Below are 15,972 nucleotides of genomic sequence, written 5' to 3'. Positions count from 1 at the left end.
TCGCGCTCGTCTCTCATTAGCAAACGCTCCAGCGGCCTCGTTCAGTCCCACCCTGCTTCATACTACAGTAATGTTAATAAATCGTTACAAAATCATTAGCTCATCCATGGATATGATTTCTGCCCAAGCCCCGTCTGATTCTTTTCCACCAGCTGTAGAGGTGAAGACAACAACTCCAATGATTCTGCGAAATCAAGGCGTCATCAAGATACGCCTTTTGAATAAGCGATCTCTAGCTGCGAAAAAGTTTATTGTAAATGTACTATAAAATATACTGACAATTTTATTTAATTAATCAGTTTGTTCTTCTGTTTCTTCTTTCAAACACATACACTTTTAACCAGTAGTTTTATTATGAAAGTAGAATAAATTATGTTGTTTTTTCAGCAATTGTCTACAGTGTAGAAACACTTACCAGACCTCCAAGACAAGAGTCATGGGGTTCACCTCTAATAGCGATGGATGAAAGCCGAGTTATCCAAACCAACAGTCATTTAGAGGCCATATGATCCAAGTATTGTAGTGTATCATCTACTGTGTCAGGCCCACGTTGACCACTCATCCCTTTTTTTGAAGGTCACCTGAAGATTCACTTCTGTGATGAGGCACTTTGTGGTTCTGGGCTTTCAGCAGTACATCACTGCCAGGTCTTCGGATCAGCAAACTATATAATCGAGTAAAGGGGATAAAATGGATTTGAGACGCAAGCATTTACTGATACATTCTATAAATACTTGAAAAAAGCTTGAGTTGAAGAGCATCTCAAGTGTTTTCAAACAATCCAATAATGTTTTCATTATGCCTTTCTTAGGTTATCAATTTTCTCTTGAAGTGATCTTGTATTTTTTGGCACAGTGTCACTGTTACTATTATATAATATAATATATGTTAAAGTATTTAGTGTAGGACTGCAAGAGAGTCAGCCTCAGTAACAAGACATTTATATATTGAGGAACGTCTTGACGTAGCAAATTAGAGGCATTCACACTGCAGTTGTGGAGTATATCAAGCTTGTCATTGCTAAAAACACTTAATTGTCACATAATAAGTTTATTACTGTCTGTTTATACAAAGTCATCAACAAATAGATTTATTTATACAAGCCAGTGATTCAAGAAGTCTCTCTGGAGAGCTAATTTGCATTGAGATATTCAGAAAAAGATGCAAATTTATACCCCTGGCTAGGCAGGGGCGTTGGGCGATGCTAATGCTAAAGCTTTGATTGAGAGCACTACAACGAGAGCAAAATCAAATCGAGCCACCTAGCAATGCCCTAGAAACAACCTATAAATGAGCTGTTAAACACGCAGAACACTTTAGCAGTGTGGCTATTTACTTTAGCATTAGCATTACTAGCATTGTTTACTTCTGTTTGACCATTTTCTTCTTAATTAATTAATTAATTAATTAAACCACTTAACAAACACCCAGAACGTCCAAACAAATAGGTTTAATAATAAAAATGTGTATTTCAACAAACTTTTGTTGTGACTTTTCATCTTCAATATCACAGGCCCTATTTTAGCGATCTGAGCGCAGGATCTGAGCGCAGGGTCTGAAGCACATGGTGCAGGTGCACTTAGGGCATGTCCAAATCCACTTTTGCTAGTTTAATGATGAAAAAATTACGCATATTACATATTAAATAGCACAAAAAATACTGCACCAAGTTTTTGTTGGTCAATGGCACAGTTGTTTTCAGTTCCTCAAAATAGCAACACGCCAACAATGTGACTGAACACACCTCGTTTTCAGACCAGCATGCCCATGGGCATACAGATGGGCACGAGTGCATTTGCTATTTAAACAATGGGATGCTGGACATCAAAATGATAACTGCGTCAGGTTGAAACTAGCAAAAAACATTTGTGTTGCGCCTGACGTCGCATTTGTGCCGGGTGTATGATAGGGCCCTTTAGCTGCTAACCCATTTGCTAGTCTGTGATTTAGGCTGCTCAGGGTGTTGATGAACTTTTATTTACGTCTGGGAAGTCTGGGAGAGGCAATGTTTATGTTATATTAAGATACTGTATGGCATGCCATCACTTTAGTTGAGTTATGAGGGCAACACCTGTTTCTATAGATCTACAATATGACAGCTGCACATAGTGCTAGCGGTAGCAGCTTTCTGTGCATCTTAACCACATGATCCTCCCAATATTAACAGCTCCGTTGGACAAACCAGGAAAGTAGTGTGGAAAATGTGCCTAGAAATGTTCTTATGTCATGTTTTCCAATCTAGCAGCCATCACACCGCCGCATTAGATATGAGTGTAGCAATGTAGCGACTGATGGATAAAAAAAGATACTGTATGGCTAAATGCCCACCACAACAGGTGGACGCAACAGCGTGACAGATTTTCTTGTGTTTTATTATCCACAATATTATCCATTCTAAGTATTTCAGTCTCAAGTAATCTAGTTAATCTCTGTCGTGTTCTTTTCCTGTGTTCCACAGACACTTAGGCTTAGATCTTGTACCCAGGAAGGAATTCGAAATGGTCGATTCAGACCAGATCAGCGTTTCTGATCTCTACAAAATGGTAAGTACACTGACTGCATTCAGATGTGTATCCGATGTGTGTTTCATCCCTGAAGCAGTAAATGGCTACAATGGAGGTTAGAACAACATTTAGTAGATGTTTTTGTAACGTTTATGATTTAAAATGAATGAAAATGGGTTATTTTTTATTCCAAGACTTTGTTTATCAGATGTTTTTGCACAAATATGACGCTTTCCAGACAATGCATTAATGTGTGCTTAACGTATAGTTTGTGTTTGCTGAATTTGTTGAAATATCATTATGATTATCGATGTAAATCATACAGAGTTTACTGATTTTGGCTTTGATTCCACACATATAATATATATATATATATATGTATATATATATATATATATATATATATATATATATATATATATATATATATCAGGGTAAATCAGGGTGCCAATAATTTTGGAGTTGACAGAATAATGGTAACCATAAATACAGTTTAAGATTTTATTATGTAAAACATAATGTTAAGTGTTATGAAACAGTTTTCTGATTACTGATCCGTATTGTGGTTTGTATGTCTCTAGTGTTTTTGATGCTTTGAATTGCTGCAAGTTGTGCAAAATTAGTTTATTAATAGGTGAGTCATCTGTATAGATGAGCGCAGGAATTAATGTTTTAATGTATTCCTGCAACTGTTTTGCATATGTGCATAATGTAGGCATAATGTGCAGATGTTGCCAAGTTCACACCTGTAGAATGAACTGAACAGTTAGAAAGCAGAAATGTTTTTAACAACTCCATTAGAGGGCAAATTCCCAAGACGACTCCTCAGAATGAATCATTTGCATATTTTATTTCCCAGAAAGTCTGACAGTGCATTTTCAGTTTTATGGAACAGTTACACTTTGGGGTTTAATAAGAAACAATATTGGATATAAAAACCCTGCTTTTTCATCTTTTGATTATATTTTGACCCTCAATAATTCACTTTATTCTCTAGACCTCCATTCGACAACAATAACACTTTATTGTAAACTGTTTTGACACTACCATCTGTTTCTAACTGCAGCTTGTGGGAAAATAAAATGTATGTATAATAATATGTATAATATAATATAATTTGTTAATGTATGCCTAAACTGAGATTAAAGATTATCTTGGGTTTTGGGCTGTAAAATTAAACAATAGTTTATCAGCATTTTATGTCTAGTATAGCTGTGAGAAATATTGTGATATTTATATTTAATATTTAATTTATATGTAATATATATCTCAATAATATGTTCTTGCTCTAAAAGGTTTTTATTAGAACCACATTTTTTAAAACAATTTTTCTATTTAATATTAATTATATTTATAATATTAAATGTCTATTTTATGTATTTAATCTTCGTATTATTTAATAATATTTGTCAAATATCACACAGTTACTTCCATTTGGAAGTAAATTAGGTTAAATGAATGCTTTGAAAGATCATGTTTTGAATCAGAATATTGAAATTAATCAAATCTGCATATCCATCAGCATTTTGCCACTATAGGTTTAAATCAGAGATGCTATTAAAAGATGCTTTGTCTGATGTAAAATATTCTTTCAGTCTTTATGAAACTCCTAAAAGCACATTCAAATAATTAGATTTTTATGGTGTTGTTTTTTATATCGGCAACATCGTAATAATCTGTTGCATTTTCCCTCCAACTATTGAAGTTATAAACTATAAGATTGAAATAGGTTTAGCTAACTTTCTGGGATGAATACAGAGGAAAAGCAAGCACTCTGGGTAGCTGAATCTCGACTTGATTTTAAGTGCACTACCAAATGTTGAGGTCACGGAGAGATTTGTATAGCTCGATATGTGGGAGGCGGAGGAGTTTCACACAAATACCAAAAATAAAGAAAGAGGAGAAGAAAGAAACAAGCTTCTGAGGAGAACATAGAGACATAGATGTGAGAAGACTTTTACTTGCCCTCGGGCAACAGAGAGCACTGGAGCTGCAGAGACTCAAGACCTTTAGTTTTCTTAGTAGTTAATGCTGAATTGTCTCCAGGGGAGCAAAAAGATAGATCAAATCAAAGAGCCGAGCTTTTCTCGTTCTGAATTACACGTGCACTGTTCACACAATTTACTCTGTCTATCTAATCTGTTTTCCGTTTACTTTCAATACTTCATAGTAATTTTTTGGCTTGTCACTGTCAAAAAAATTGGTTATGTGTATTAAGAATGTATTTGTTTATTCAGGGATGGTAATGCACAAGTTTCAGGTTTCATTTTGATATAATTGAGATGTCAGCCTCATTGTGCCACTAAGCAAGACACTTGCACCAGGCGTCCTGTAGTAATGTACAGTATGCATAAATAGTGTCTGTTAAATGATGAACACAGTTTTTTATTTATATATTGATATAAGTTAGTCAGAGACTAAAGTCTCACAGAAATGTGTTGTAACATGGCTGTAAAATCTGCCATGCTCACAGTGCCGCAAGGCGCTGTTTTAGATTAATGAGTCCCGCCAGGCATGCGTTTAGCCTCTCTGATGGTGAAAGTGAGAACAGAAGGAAAGATATTTGTTTTCAGACATTTCTCAATTGGGACTGAAATCCTCCACTGGGTTTGAAAATGAAGCTCTACTTCACTCCCTTTTTGTCACAATCTCAAGGAAATCTCACTTTTTATCATGAGATAATGTGCATGCAGCTTTGATGATTTCTTTTGCTGGGTCTTATTGTGAAGGTAATTATTAGTGGTGTTTACTAAGGAAAGCGTCAGATGCTATTCTCTAGCAATGGAAGCTTCTTTCCACCAGAGAATAAAAAATAAAAAAGGTAATGGTGATGTTTTATCTCACAACTCTGCACACTTTACTCAACACACTCTGACTTTTTCCCTCAGAATTCAGATATATAAAGTCGCAAATTGCGAGTTATAAAGTCAGAATTGTGAGTTATAAAGTCAGAATCGCATATTACGAGTTATATTCAGAATTGCAAGATATAAAGTCGCAAATTGAGTTATAAAGTCAGAATTGTGAAGTAATAAGTCAGAATTGTGAGATATGAAGTTACCGACTGCGTGTTATAAAGTCATAATTGCAAAGTATAAAGTCAGAATTGTGAGATATGAAGTTGTTAATTGTGTGTTATAAAGTCCGATTTGAAAGTTATAAAGTCAGAATTGCGAAATATGAAGTCGTAAATTGCGAGATATGAAGTTGCCAATTGCGTGTTATAAAGTCAGAATTGTGTGATATAAAATTGCTAATTGAGTTATAAAGTCAAAATTGGGAGATATGTATTTGCAAATTGCGAATTATATTCAGAATTGCAAGATGTAAAGTCACAAATTGAGAGTTATAAAGCCAGAATTGCAAGATATAAAGTCGCAAACTGAGTTATAAAGTCAGAATTGTGAGGTATAAAGTCAGAATTGCGAGATATGAATTTGCTAATTGTGAATTATATTCAGAATTGCAAGATATAAAGTCACAAATTGAGAGTTATAAAGTCAGAATTGCGAGATATAAATTCAGATAAGCGAGTTGTAAAGTCACAATTGCAAGATATGAAGTTACCAATTGCGTGTTATAAAGTCAGAATTGCGAGATATAAAGTTGCAAATTGCAAATTATAAAGTCAGAATTGTGAGTTATAAAATCGCAAATTGTCTTATAAAGTCAGAATTGGGAGTTTTATTCAGAATTGCAAGATATAAAGTCACAAATTGACAGTTATAAAGTCAGAATTGGGAGTTTTATTCAGAATTGCAAGATATAAAGTCGCAAATTGAGTTATAAATTCAGAATTGGGAGTTATATTCAGAATCGCAAGATATAAAGTCGCAAATTGCGTGTTATAAAGTCAGGATTGTGAGATATAAAGTTGCAAATTGCAAATTATAAGGTCAGAATTGCGAGATATAAAGGCAGAATTGCGAGATATAATATAAAGTAAGAATTGCGAGTTATAAAGTCAGAATTGCGAAATATAAAGTCTGAATTGCGAGATATGATATAAAGTCAGAATTGCGAGTTATAAAGTCAGAATTGCGAAATATAAAGTCAGAATTGCAAGATATGATATAGTCAGAATTGCGAGTTATAAAGTCAGAATTGCAAGATATAAAGTCAGAATTGTAAGATATAAAGTCAGAATTGTGAGATATAAAATCACAAATTGACTTATAAAGTCAGAATTGTGAGATATGAAGTCGCAAATTGCAAGTTAAAAAATAAAGAATTGCGAGATATAAAGTTGTTATAAAGTCAGAATTCTCAGAAAAATTTCAGACTTTTTTCCCTCAGAATTAGACTTTATAATTTGCAATTGTGAGGAAAAAAAGTGAATTAATAATCACTCAGAACACATTAGCAACAACATTGTGGCATCATGCCAACAACCAAGAACCCCCTATACTATACCTTAATAACCACCCAGAACACACTAGTAACTGAGCAGCAAAGTGCTGACATTCACTGAGAACAGCCTAACAACCGCATAGCAACATCAGACCACCCAGGAATGCCTTAGCAATCCCTTAGAAACCACCCAGAACGCCCTAGCAACTGGACAGCAACGTGCTAACAACCATTGAGAACACTTTGTTAACTGCATGGTAATGTCACTCTTGCAAGAACCCCTGAGCAGTTCCCTAGGAACCACCAAGGTTCCAACTGGACAACAAAATGTTTAGCAACACCTTAGCTACACCCTAGCAACCACATAGCAATGTCACTCTTCCCAGAAAAACAAAGCACTTTTGTCTTTTTAACAGGAAGGCACAAACTATCCTTGCATAGTTTTGCATGCCTCCATTCCCGCCATGCATTTGCCAGTGGGGGTTTGTGTTGAATGCTGGGTAATTTATTCTAAACGCAGTCAAAAGCACTGAAGAGAAAGATGCAAGCTAAGAAATACAGACTCATAAGTCACACAGGCTCCCGGGCAAGATATGTGTGTATACGTTTCACCATGTGATTATGATTTCTGCTTGGGTTTGTGCTGATTATGCCTCTGTGAATATGATTAATATGATTAAAGGTGTATATAATGCTCTGTACATCTGTACAGTATTGTGGGGAAATATTCATTCCCTTAAGCAAGTATATTTACTCAATTGCAGATCAAACATGACATTTTGTTTCCTTTGATACTTCAATCTCAAAGCTATGGAAGCTTGTTTCCGTCACTGAATAGAACAATTTAAAAGATGATTGCGACTTTTTATCTCGCAATTCTGACTTTATATCTCGCAGTTGCGACTTTGTATCAAGCAATTCTGACTTTATACCTCACAATTCTGACTTTATAACTCGCAGTTGCGACTCTATATCTCACAGTTGCGACTTTATATCACGCAATTCTGACTTTATATGACACAATTTTGACTTTATAACTCACAATTCTGACTTTATAACTCGCAGTTGCGACTTTATATCACGCAATTCTGACTTTATATGACACAATTCTGACTTTATAACTCACAATTCTGACTTTATATCTCACAGTTGCGACTTTATATCACGCAATTCTGACTTTATATGACACAATTTTGACTTTATAACTCACAATTATGACTTTATAACTCGCAGTTGCGACTTTATATCACGCAATTCTGACTTTATATCACACAATTCTGACTTTATAACTCACAATTCTGACTTTATATCTCACAGTTGCGACTTTATATCACGCAATTCTGACAAATACATAACTCACAATTCTGACTTTATATCTCAAAATTCTGACTTCATAACTCGCAGTTGTGACTTTATATCATGCAATTCTGCCATTATATCTCAAAATTCTGACTTTATATCTCGCAGTTGCGATTTTATATCACGCAATTCTGCCTTTATATCTCAAAATTCTGACTTTATATCTCGCAGTTGCGACTTTATATCACGCAATTCTGACTTTATAGCACGCAATTCTGACTTTATATCACACAGTTCTGACTTTATAACTCACAATTGCAAGTTTATATAACGCAATTGAGAGAAAAAAAGTCAAAATTGTGAGATAAATAGTCGCAATTACCTTTTTTATGTTTTATTCAGTGGCGGAAACAAGCTTCCATACAAAGCACTCCTAAAGAATATTTTTAATGGGATATTGTTTTCTGTTTGAAGATTATTTTGAAGGTTTCAGTGCAAGCAAGTATATAGTATATATTATGTATTGAGCGCATTATTTTTCAGTTTCAATCACATTGATTATTATAGACAGTTTTTATTTTTATTTTAAGGATGTCAGTTCCTTGTATGCAGGTATAGCCAATATGTCTAACTGCAGTCAGCATGCTTTGTACAGTATATACTGTACACATTGGCTGGATCTAAGTTGTCTTTTTCTCTTTCTCTCGGTTGACAGCACCTATCCAGCAGACACAGTGTCCAGCAAAGCACATCCCAGGTATGTTTGTCATCCTCAGCACCATCTGAGGGCTTGTCAGAAATGCTTAGGGTCGTTAACATGTGCAGAACTTTTTGTAGGTCATGCTTCACCATGGGCAAAAATGTGACATGCAATGTTTTGTTGAGCTAAAAACCTTGTTTTGGTCATGCTAAAAGACCTTTTACAGCTATAAAGCACTAGTTCAAATATAGGTCAAGAAAACAGGCCAAATGTTGCAACACTCGGCTATCTAAGCACTTTTTTGTTTGTTTTAATTTAGATGCTTCTGTGGCTCAATATTGTTCTCAATATTGTTTTGAAAACATATATTATGAGCCGTCTATGATATGATCATTATTGCAGTGATTATTATGTTTCTAGCATGTTCTATGTTTGGCAACAGCTCTTCTAACACAAATTGAGGGAGTGTGTAGATTTTAATTTCTCAAACAACCATGTAGGAAGACACATCATGGCCATATTCCAGGATGACAATGTCAAGATTCATCAGGCTTCATCATATCTACCTGCATCACATAACATTTTCTACTGTTTGATGACCAGAAAGTTTCCACATTTATTTTGAGACCACTGTATAACGTAACACAACATAACATTATGACATGTAATGATATACCACAACAATAACATAACAACATAACATGTAATCCTACTATAACATAATATAACATCACATAACATGTAATTATATAACATGTCATGTTGTGGCATATTGTTACATACTATGTTATATTGTTATATTAGTTATATTATATATATATATATATATATATATATAGCTATATATATAAATATATATAGTTATATATAGTTATATTGTTATACATATGTTATGCAATGTTGTGTTAAATCATGATGTGGTATATTGCTATTTGTTGTTATGTTATGTTATGTTATGTTATGTTATGTTATGTAATGTTACGTTACGTTACGTTACGTTACGTTACGTTACGTTACGTTACGTTACGTTACGTTACGTTACGTTACGTTACGTTACGTTACGTTACGTTATGTTATGTTATGTTATAGTGTTATATTATTATATGTTATGCAGGGTTGTGTTGTTATATCATGTTGTAGTATATTGTTACATGTTATGTTGTGGTAAAACAATGACATAACATAACACAACCTGTAACTAGATAACAACATTTAACAATATAAGCTAACAATCATATGCAGTACCATGACGTGACATACAGTAACATGTAACAATATAGCATATACTGTAGCAATATAACCTAACTTGGGACAATGTACCATAAGATGACATATGCCTGGTAACATAACACAATAACATACAATAATCACAATATACCATAAAATGACTTTGCCTATATATATTTTACCAATACATGAGCCAATAACATAACTTGCCGTAACATAACATAATAACACACATTATAACATACAACATAACATATGCCATAACATAACATGACATAGCATAACATACAACATAACATAACATAACAGCATAACATAACATAATAGCACACATCATAACATAAAACAGAACATATAGCATAACATATAACATAACACACAACATAACATATACCATGACATAACATATAACATAGCATAACATATAACATATAGCATAACATACAAAATAACATAACACAACACACATCATAACACAACATAACATATAACATAGCCTACAACATAACATACCATAAAATGGCATATAACATAGCATAACATAACATACTAACATACAATATAACATAAGACATGCCAATATACCATAATATGACATATGTCTGGTAACACAACACAATAACGTAAAATAATCACAATATACCATAATTGGGCTTTGCCCATACTTACAGTATGCCAATAATATAGCATAACATAAAACATATCATAACATACTGTACATCATTACATACATCATAACATACAACATAACATACAACATATAACAACATATAACATAGCATATAACATAATGTAGCATAGCATAACATAATAACATACAACATAAAAAAATAGCAAAATAAAATAATCACAATACACCATAAAATTACTTTCTCTATACATATTACCAATAACATGAAATATAACATAACATAACATATCATAACATACAACATATATCATAACATACAACATATAACATATATCATAACATACAACATATGTCATAACATAACATATAGCAATATACCATAAGATGACATATGTCTGGTAATATAACAAAATAACATAAAATAATCACAATATACCATAAAATGACTTTGCCTATACATATATTACCAATACATGTGCCAATAACATAACATGACATAACATAACAAACATTCACAGTATACCATAAAATTACTTTGCCTATACATATATTACCAATACATATGCCAATAACTTAACATGACATAACATATAGCATAACATAAAAAAACTTTACATAACATTACATAACACTCTAACATATACTACAACACACATCATGACAAAATGTAAAGCAGTTGTTCACGCTGTGCTTTCAGGATGGCGGAAGACAAAGACACGGGGATTCGTGTCGAATGCCTGTGCCGCACCATCTCTTCGTCAACCTAAAGAGCTTCACGTACAACACCATCGGCGAGGACACAGACATCTTCTTCTCTCTGTATGACCTGAGAGAGGGCAAGCAAATCAGGTAAGAAATATGTAATTTACAAGTTTGCTTATGCATTCAACGGTTGCATTCTTCCACCACTCAAACTTTTTACAATGAAGAGGTTCTCATCTGCAATTATTTACAAGGAACAGCGGAAAATAGTACATGAGGTTCCATAAGCAATTAAGTAAGCCATCATTTTTTAAGTATCAAGGTCTAAGAAATAAAAGCTTGCCTACTAACACCGCCTACATATGCCACTTTTTTGTACACACTCATTCAAAATGGCACACAGAACTGTCTTTCTGTGAAACCGCATGAAGACGAGATAAGGACAAGAGACCTTGATGAAGTATTCATGTAAACGATCTCTTTGCTTCAGCTGTGCTTTAAGACATCTCAAGCTGTAGCATTTTCAAGGTAGAGGACGTCCTAACTAACTCTCTCTGTCCAAACTAAACTTTTTTAGCAGAATATCACAATTTAAGATGGATTTTGCAGTCAGATTTGAAGATTGCAAGATTTTTGTTCTACATAACATTTTACAATACATTTGCTTTTATTCTACAAAGCTTACCTATACAAGCAATTCACTGCAGTTTCCTGCTGAAATAAACACTAGTGGCATTAAAACACCAACAACTTTTATTCCGTTTTACACAAATTATGATTACAGGGGCAGATTATTGATTATTGACTTTTCTGACATAGTAAACTTGCCTGGTAGCTCACCTGGTACAGAATTGCACTTGAGCATGAAAACCATAAAATGTGACGCATAATAATGGAGCTTGCAAAAAAACTAAAATTGGCATGGTTGCTTCATCAAATGTTTTTATCTCACGTTTGCTTTTGTTAAAGGATTAGTTCACTTCATAATGAAAATTTCCTGATACATTTCTCACCCCCATTCATGTCTTTCTTTCTTCAGTCAAAAATAAATTAAGTTTGATGAATCGATGTCCTGACAGGCTGGACGCAATAATTTACCATGACAATGATCATTTAAATAGAACAACTACCAAAAATATACTGACTGAATACCAACCTTTTCTGCACTGAGCCAACACAGAGCCTGGCAAACGACTCCCTCTCATGACGTAATATGACGCGCTGTTGAAAAAATCTACAAAATTTGCGCTCTTATGTCTTTTTAAAAACATTTTAAATCCTGCATTACCTTTTCATATGGTATTTTCATACAAGGTTATATATTCATTTTGAATTTTTTTACCTGCAATGTGCCCTTTAAGCGTAATTGTTCCTTTTGTATGAAATGGTGTGATTCCTGGTGTGAAATTGTGATTCTTGATGTGAATGGTGTGAAAAAGAAAACAAAAAAACTAAGTAAAGATGAATTTGACTGACAGCATAATTTATTACCCCCCTCCCCCCAAGATTTCTATAGGTATTGAGCTATACCATATTGTGAATTCTTTTGGCCACAATAATTGTGTAGTGAAAAATCGGTTACAATTTATTTTACAGTGTCATTGTTACAGTGCAATTATATATTTGAGTAGAATTAATTAACTACATGTACTTACTATAGGGTTAGGGTAGGATTAGGTTTTGGTTGAGGGTTAGTTGCATGTTATTATGCATAATTTACTCTTATTACTATGGTAAGTATATGTAACATACACTATATTGCTAAAAGTATTGGGACACCCCTCCAAATCATTGAATTCAGGTGTTCCAATCACTTCCATGGCCACAGGTGTATAAAAGCAAGGGTAACACTTTATTTTGATATATTTATATTTGACACTTTATACATTCTACTAACTATAAGTAACTTTGCAACTACATGTCAACTAACTGTCATTAGAGTATTTGTAGACTGTCTGATTAATATTTACTAAAACTTTATTTTGTTGGTCCCCCAACAGACAGTCTACTGACTATAAGTAACTTGGCAACTACAATTCAACTTATTTTACTAACCCGAACCCTAACACCTAACCATAACCTACTAGTCTACTGACAGTCAACTAATACTCTAATGACAGTTAGTTGACATGTAGTTGCAAAGTTACTTATAGTTAGTAGAATGTTTAAAGTGGACTATCGAAATAAAGTGTAACCAAAGCAAGCACCTAGGCATGCAGACGGCTTCTACAAACATTTATGAAAGAACGGGTCGCTCTCAGGAGCGCAGTGAATTCAAGCATGGTACGTTGATAGGTTGCCACCTGTGCAATAAGTCCATTCCTGAAATTTCCTCATTACTAAATATTCCACGGTCAACTGTTAGTGGTATTATAACAAAGTGGAAGCAATTGGGAACAACAGCAACCATCACAGAGCGGGGTCAGCGCATGCTGAGGTGCACAAGTCGCCAACTTTCTGCAGAGTCAATAGGTACAGACATCCAAACTTCATGTGGCCTTCAGATTAGCTCAAGAACAGTGTGTAGAGCTTCATGGAATGGGTTTCAATGGCCGAGCAGCTACATCCAATCCTTACATCACCAAATGTAATGCAATGCGTCGGATGCAGTGATGTAAGGCACGCTGCCACTGGACTCTAGAGCAGTGGAGACGTGTTCTCTGGAGTGACCAATCACGCCTCTGTCTGGCAATCCATTGGACAATTCTGGGTTTGGAGGTTGCCAGGAGAACGGTACTTGCCTGACTGCATTGTGCCAAGTGTAAAGTTTGGTGTATAAAGGATTATGGTGTGGGGTTGTTTTTCAGGGTTTGGCTTGCCCCTTAGTTCGAGTGAAAGGACATTTTGGACAATTTCATGCTCCCAACTTTGTGGGAACCAGTTTGGGGATGGCCCCTTCCTGTTCCAACATGACTGCATACCAGTGCACAAAGCAAGGTCCATAAAGACATCGATGAGTGAGTTTGGTGTGGAGGAACTTGACTGGCCTGCACAGAGTCCTGACCTCAACCCGATAGAACACCTTTGGGATTAATTCGAGCGGAGACTGTGAGCCAGGCCTTCTTGTCCAACACAAATGCGCTTTAGAAGAATGGTAAAAAATTCCCATCAACACACTCCTATACCTTGTGGAAAGCCTTCCCAGAAGAGTTGAAGCTGTTATAGCTGCAAAGGGTGGGCCAACTCCATATAAAACCCTACGGATTAAGAATGGGATGTCATTAAAGTTCATGTGCATGTAAAAGCAGATGCCCAAAACTTTTGGCAATATATTGTATGTAACAAGGATTTTGTAAAATATAAAGTGTTACCGAAAATATTATATTGTATCGTTATCGTATCGATATTGTAACAGCCCTAATTTAAGGTTTAGTATATTTTAAACATGATAGTGCATTAACCTTTTAGGACCACTCACCGTTGCCAGATTCACATTCTCTTTTGTTACGAAATGTGCAAGAAATAACGTGACATAATTTTACTGAAATTTCCAATTCACCAATGAGCCTCGGTTGCTTTTGTGCTTACGGATCGCAAGTCATGCAGATTTTTGAGACGAGGGCTCCTTTAACTTTTCTGACAAGTGAGCAAAACGTAAGGAACTTGATATAAGTCGACAAAAAAAAGTGCTTGTCAGAAACAGGAAGAGGAATTGATTTCCAGTGGTTGAGCTGGAAACACCCTAGAGGGAAGTCCAGTTTCAGTGACTGTAATAAACTCAACTGAGACTCAATGAAGAGGAGATTATATCTTCTATTATATAACAGAAGCTTGTTTTGTTTTTCCTCTGCAGTTCGTGGTGTTAACCTTAAGATAAATAAAGCCACTGAACAATTTCTCCAATGGGAGTGTTTAAAAATTAATTAATACGCATCATTAATTAAATTAGAGAAGCGTTTGTAGGCCACTAAGAAACGATCGCTTAAATGTTTCTGTTTGAAGCAGCAGTTCAATAAGGTCATGCTTTACTCTTTTATTCTTTAGAAAGCCGAAAGAAACAACAACAGAAACGTTAACTAATATGGTCAGACCCCCACAGTAATGCTCATCCCTAGCATTTTTTTTGGTTTCACTCCAGGCTCACCTGAAAGAGTCATGTTGCGTCATCATCCCTCAAAACCTCACGTGTTAGCATGGCTTTATTTGTGTGTTTTGGAAGCCTTGATCTGCAGAAAGCGCTAGAACGTTGCTCGTGTTCGTCCTGAGGGAGACTGCTCTCATGAGAGACCCCATGCTGATGAGGCTCACCATGGAGACAGAACCATTTCTCTACCTCTCACATTCCATATTCCCTCTGAGAGCTTTCGGCCAAGTCTAGACTGCATTTTTTGAGCGAGTTAAGCTTTGCTTTTTATCATTTTCCCCCACTGCAGTTCTTTAAGACGGAATGCATATGTCACTAACAACACCCACAAGATTAAACATGCTTAATTTTGACCATTTCTATTTGATTTTAAAATCTACATAAAATCCAAATGGACTTTACTTTGTTAACACACATACTCAGAAATCCTTTATTATTCGAAATATACTGTTCGAATTCAGGACTTTTTTTCTGT

General features: G+C 34.8%; 1 protein-coding gene across 1 annotated transcript in view; it reads left to right on the top strand.

Moving 5' to 3' along the window:
- dock3 (dedicator of cytokinesis 3) overlaps positions 1–15,972 on the top strand; it is a 314,866-nt gene that overhangs the window by 203,147 nt on the left and 95,747 nt on the right. The window contains exons 7-9 of the mRNA XM_079807891.1: positions 2,459–2,543; positions 8,869–8,910; positions 11,409–11,560. Coding sequence (XP_079664017.1) covers positions 2,459–2,543; positions 8,869–8,910; positions 11,409–11,560 — 279 coding nt within the window. The remainder of the gene's footprint in view (positions 1–2,458; positions 2,544–8,868; positions 8,911–11,408; positions 11,561–15,972) is intronic.

This window comes from Gobio gobio, assembly GCF_949357685.1.
Source record: "Gobio gobio genome assembly, chromosome: 24".
In the NCBI taxonomy this organism is placed as follows: domain Eukaryota; kingdom Metazoa; phylum Chordata; class Actinopteri; order Cypriniformes; family Gobionidae; genus Gobio; species Gobio gobio.
Note: the sequence above shows the minus strand (reverse complement) of the source record. Positions and strands in the feature narration are given on the sequence as shown.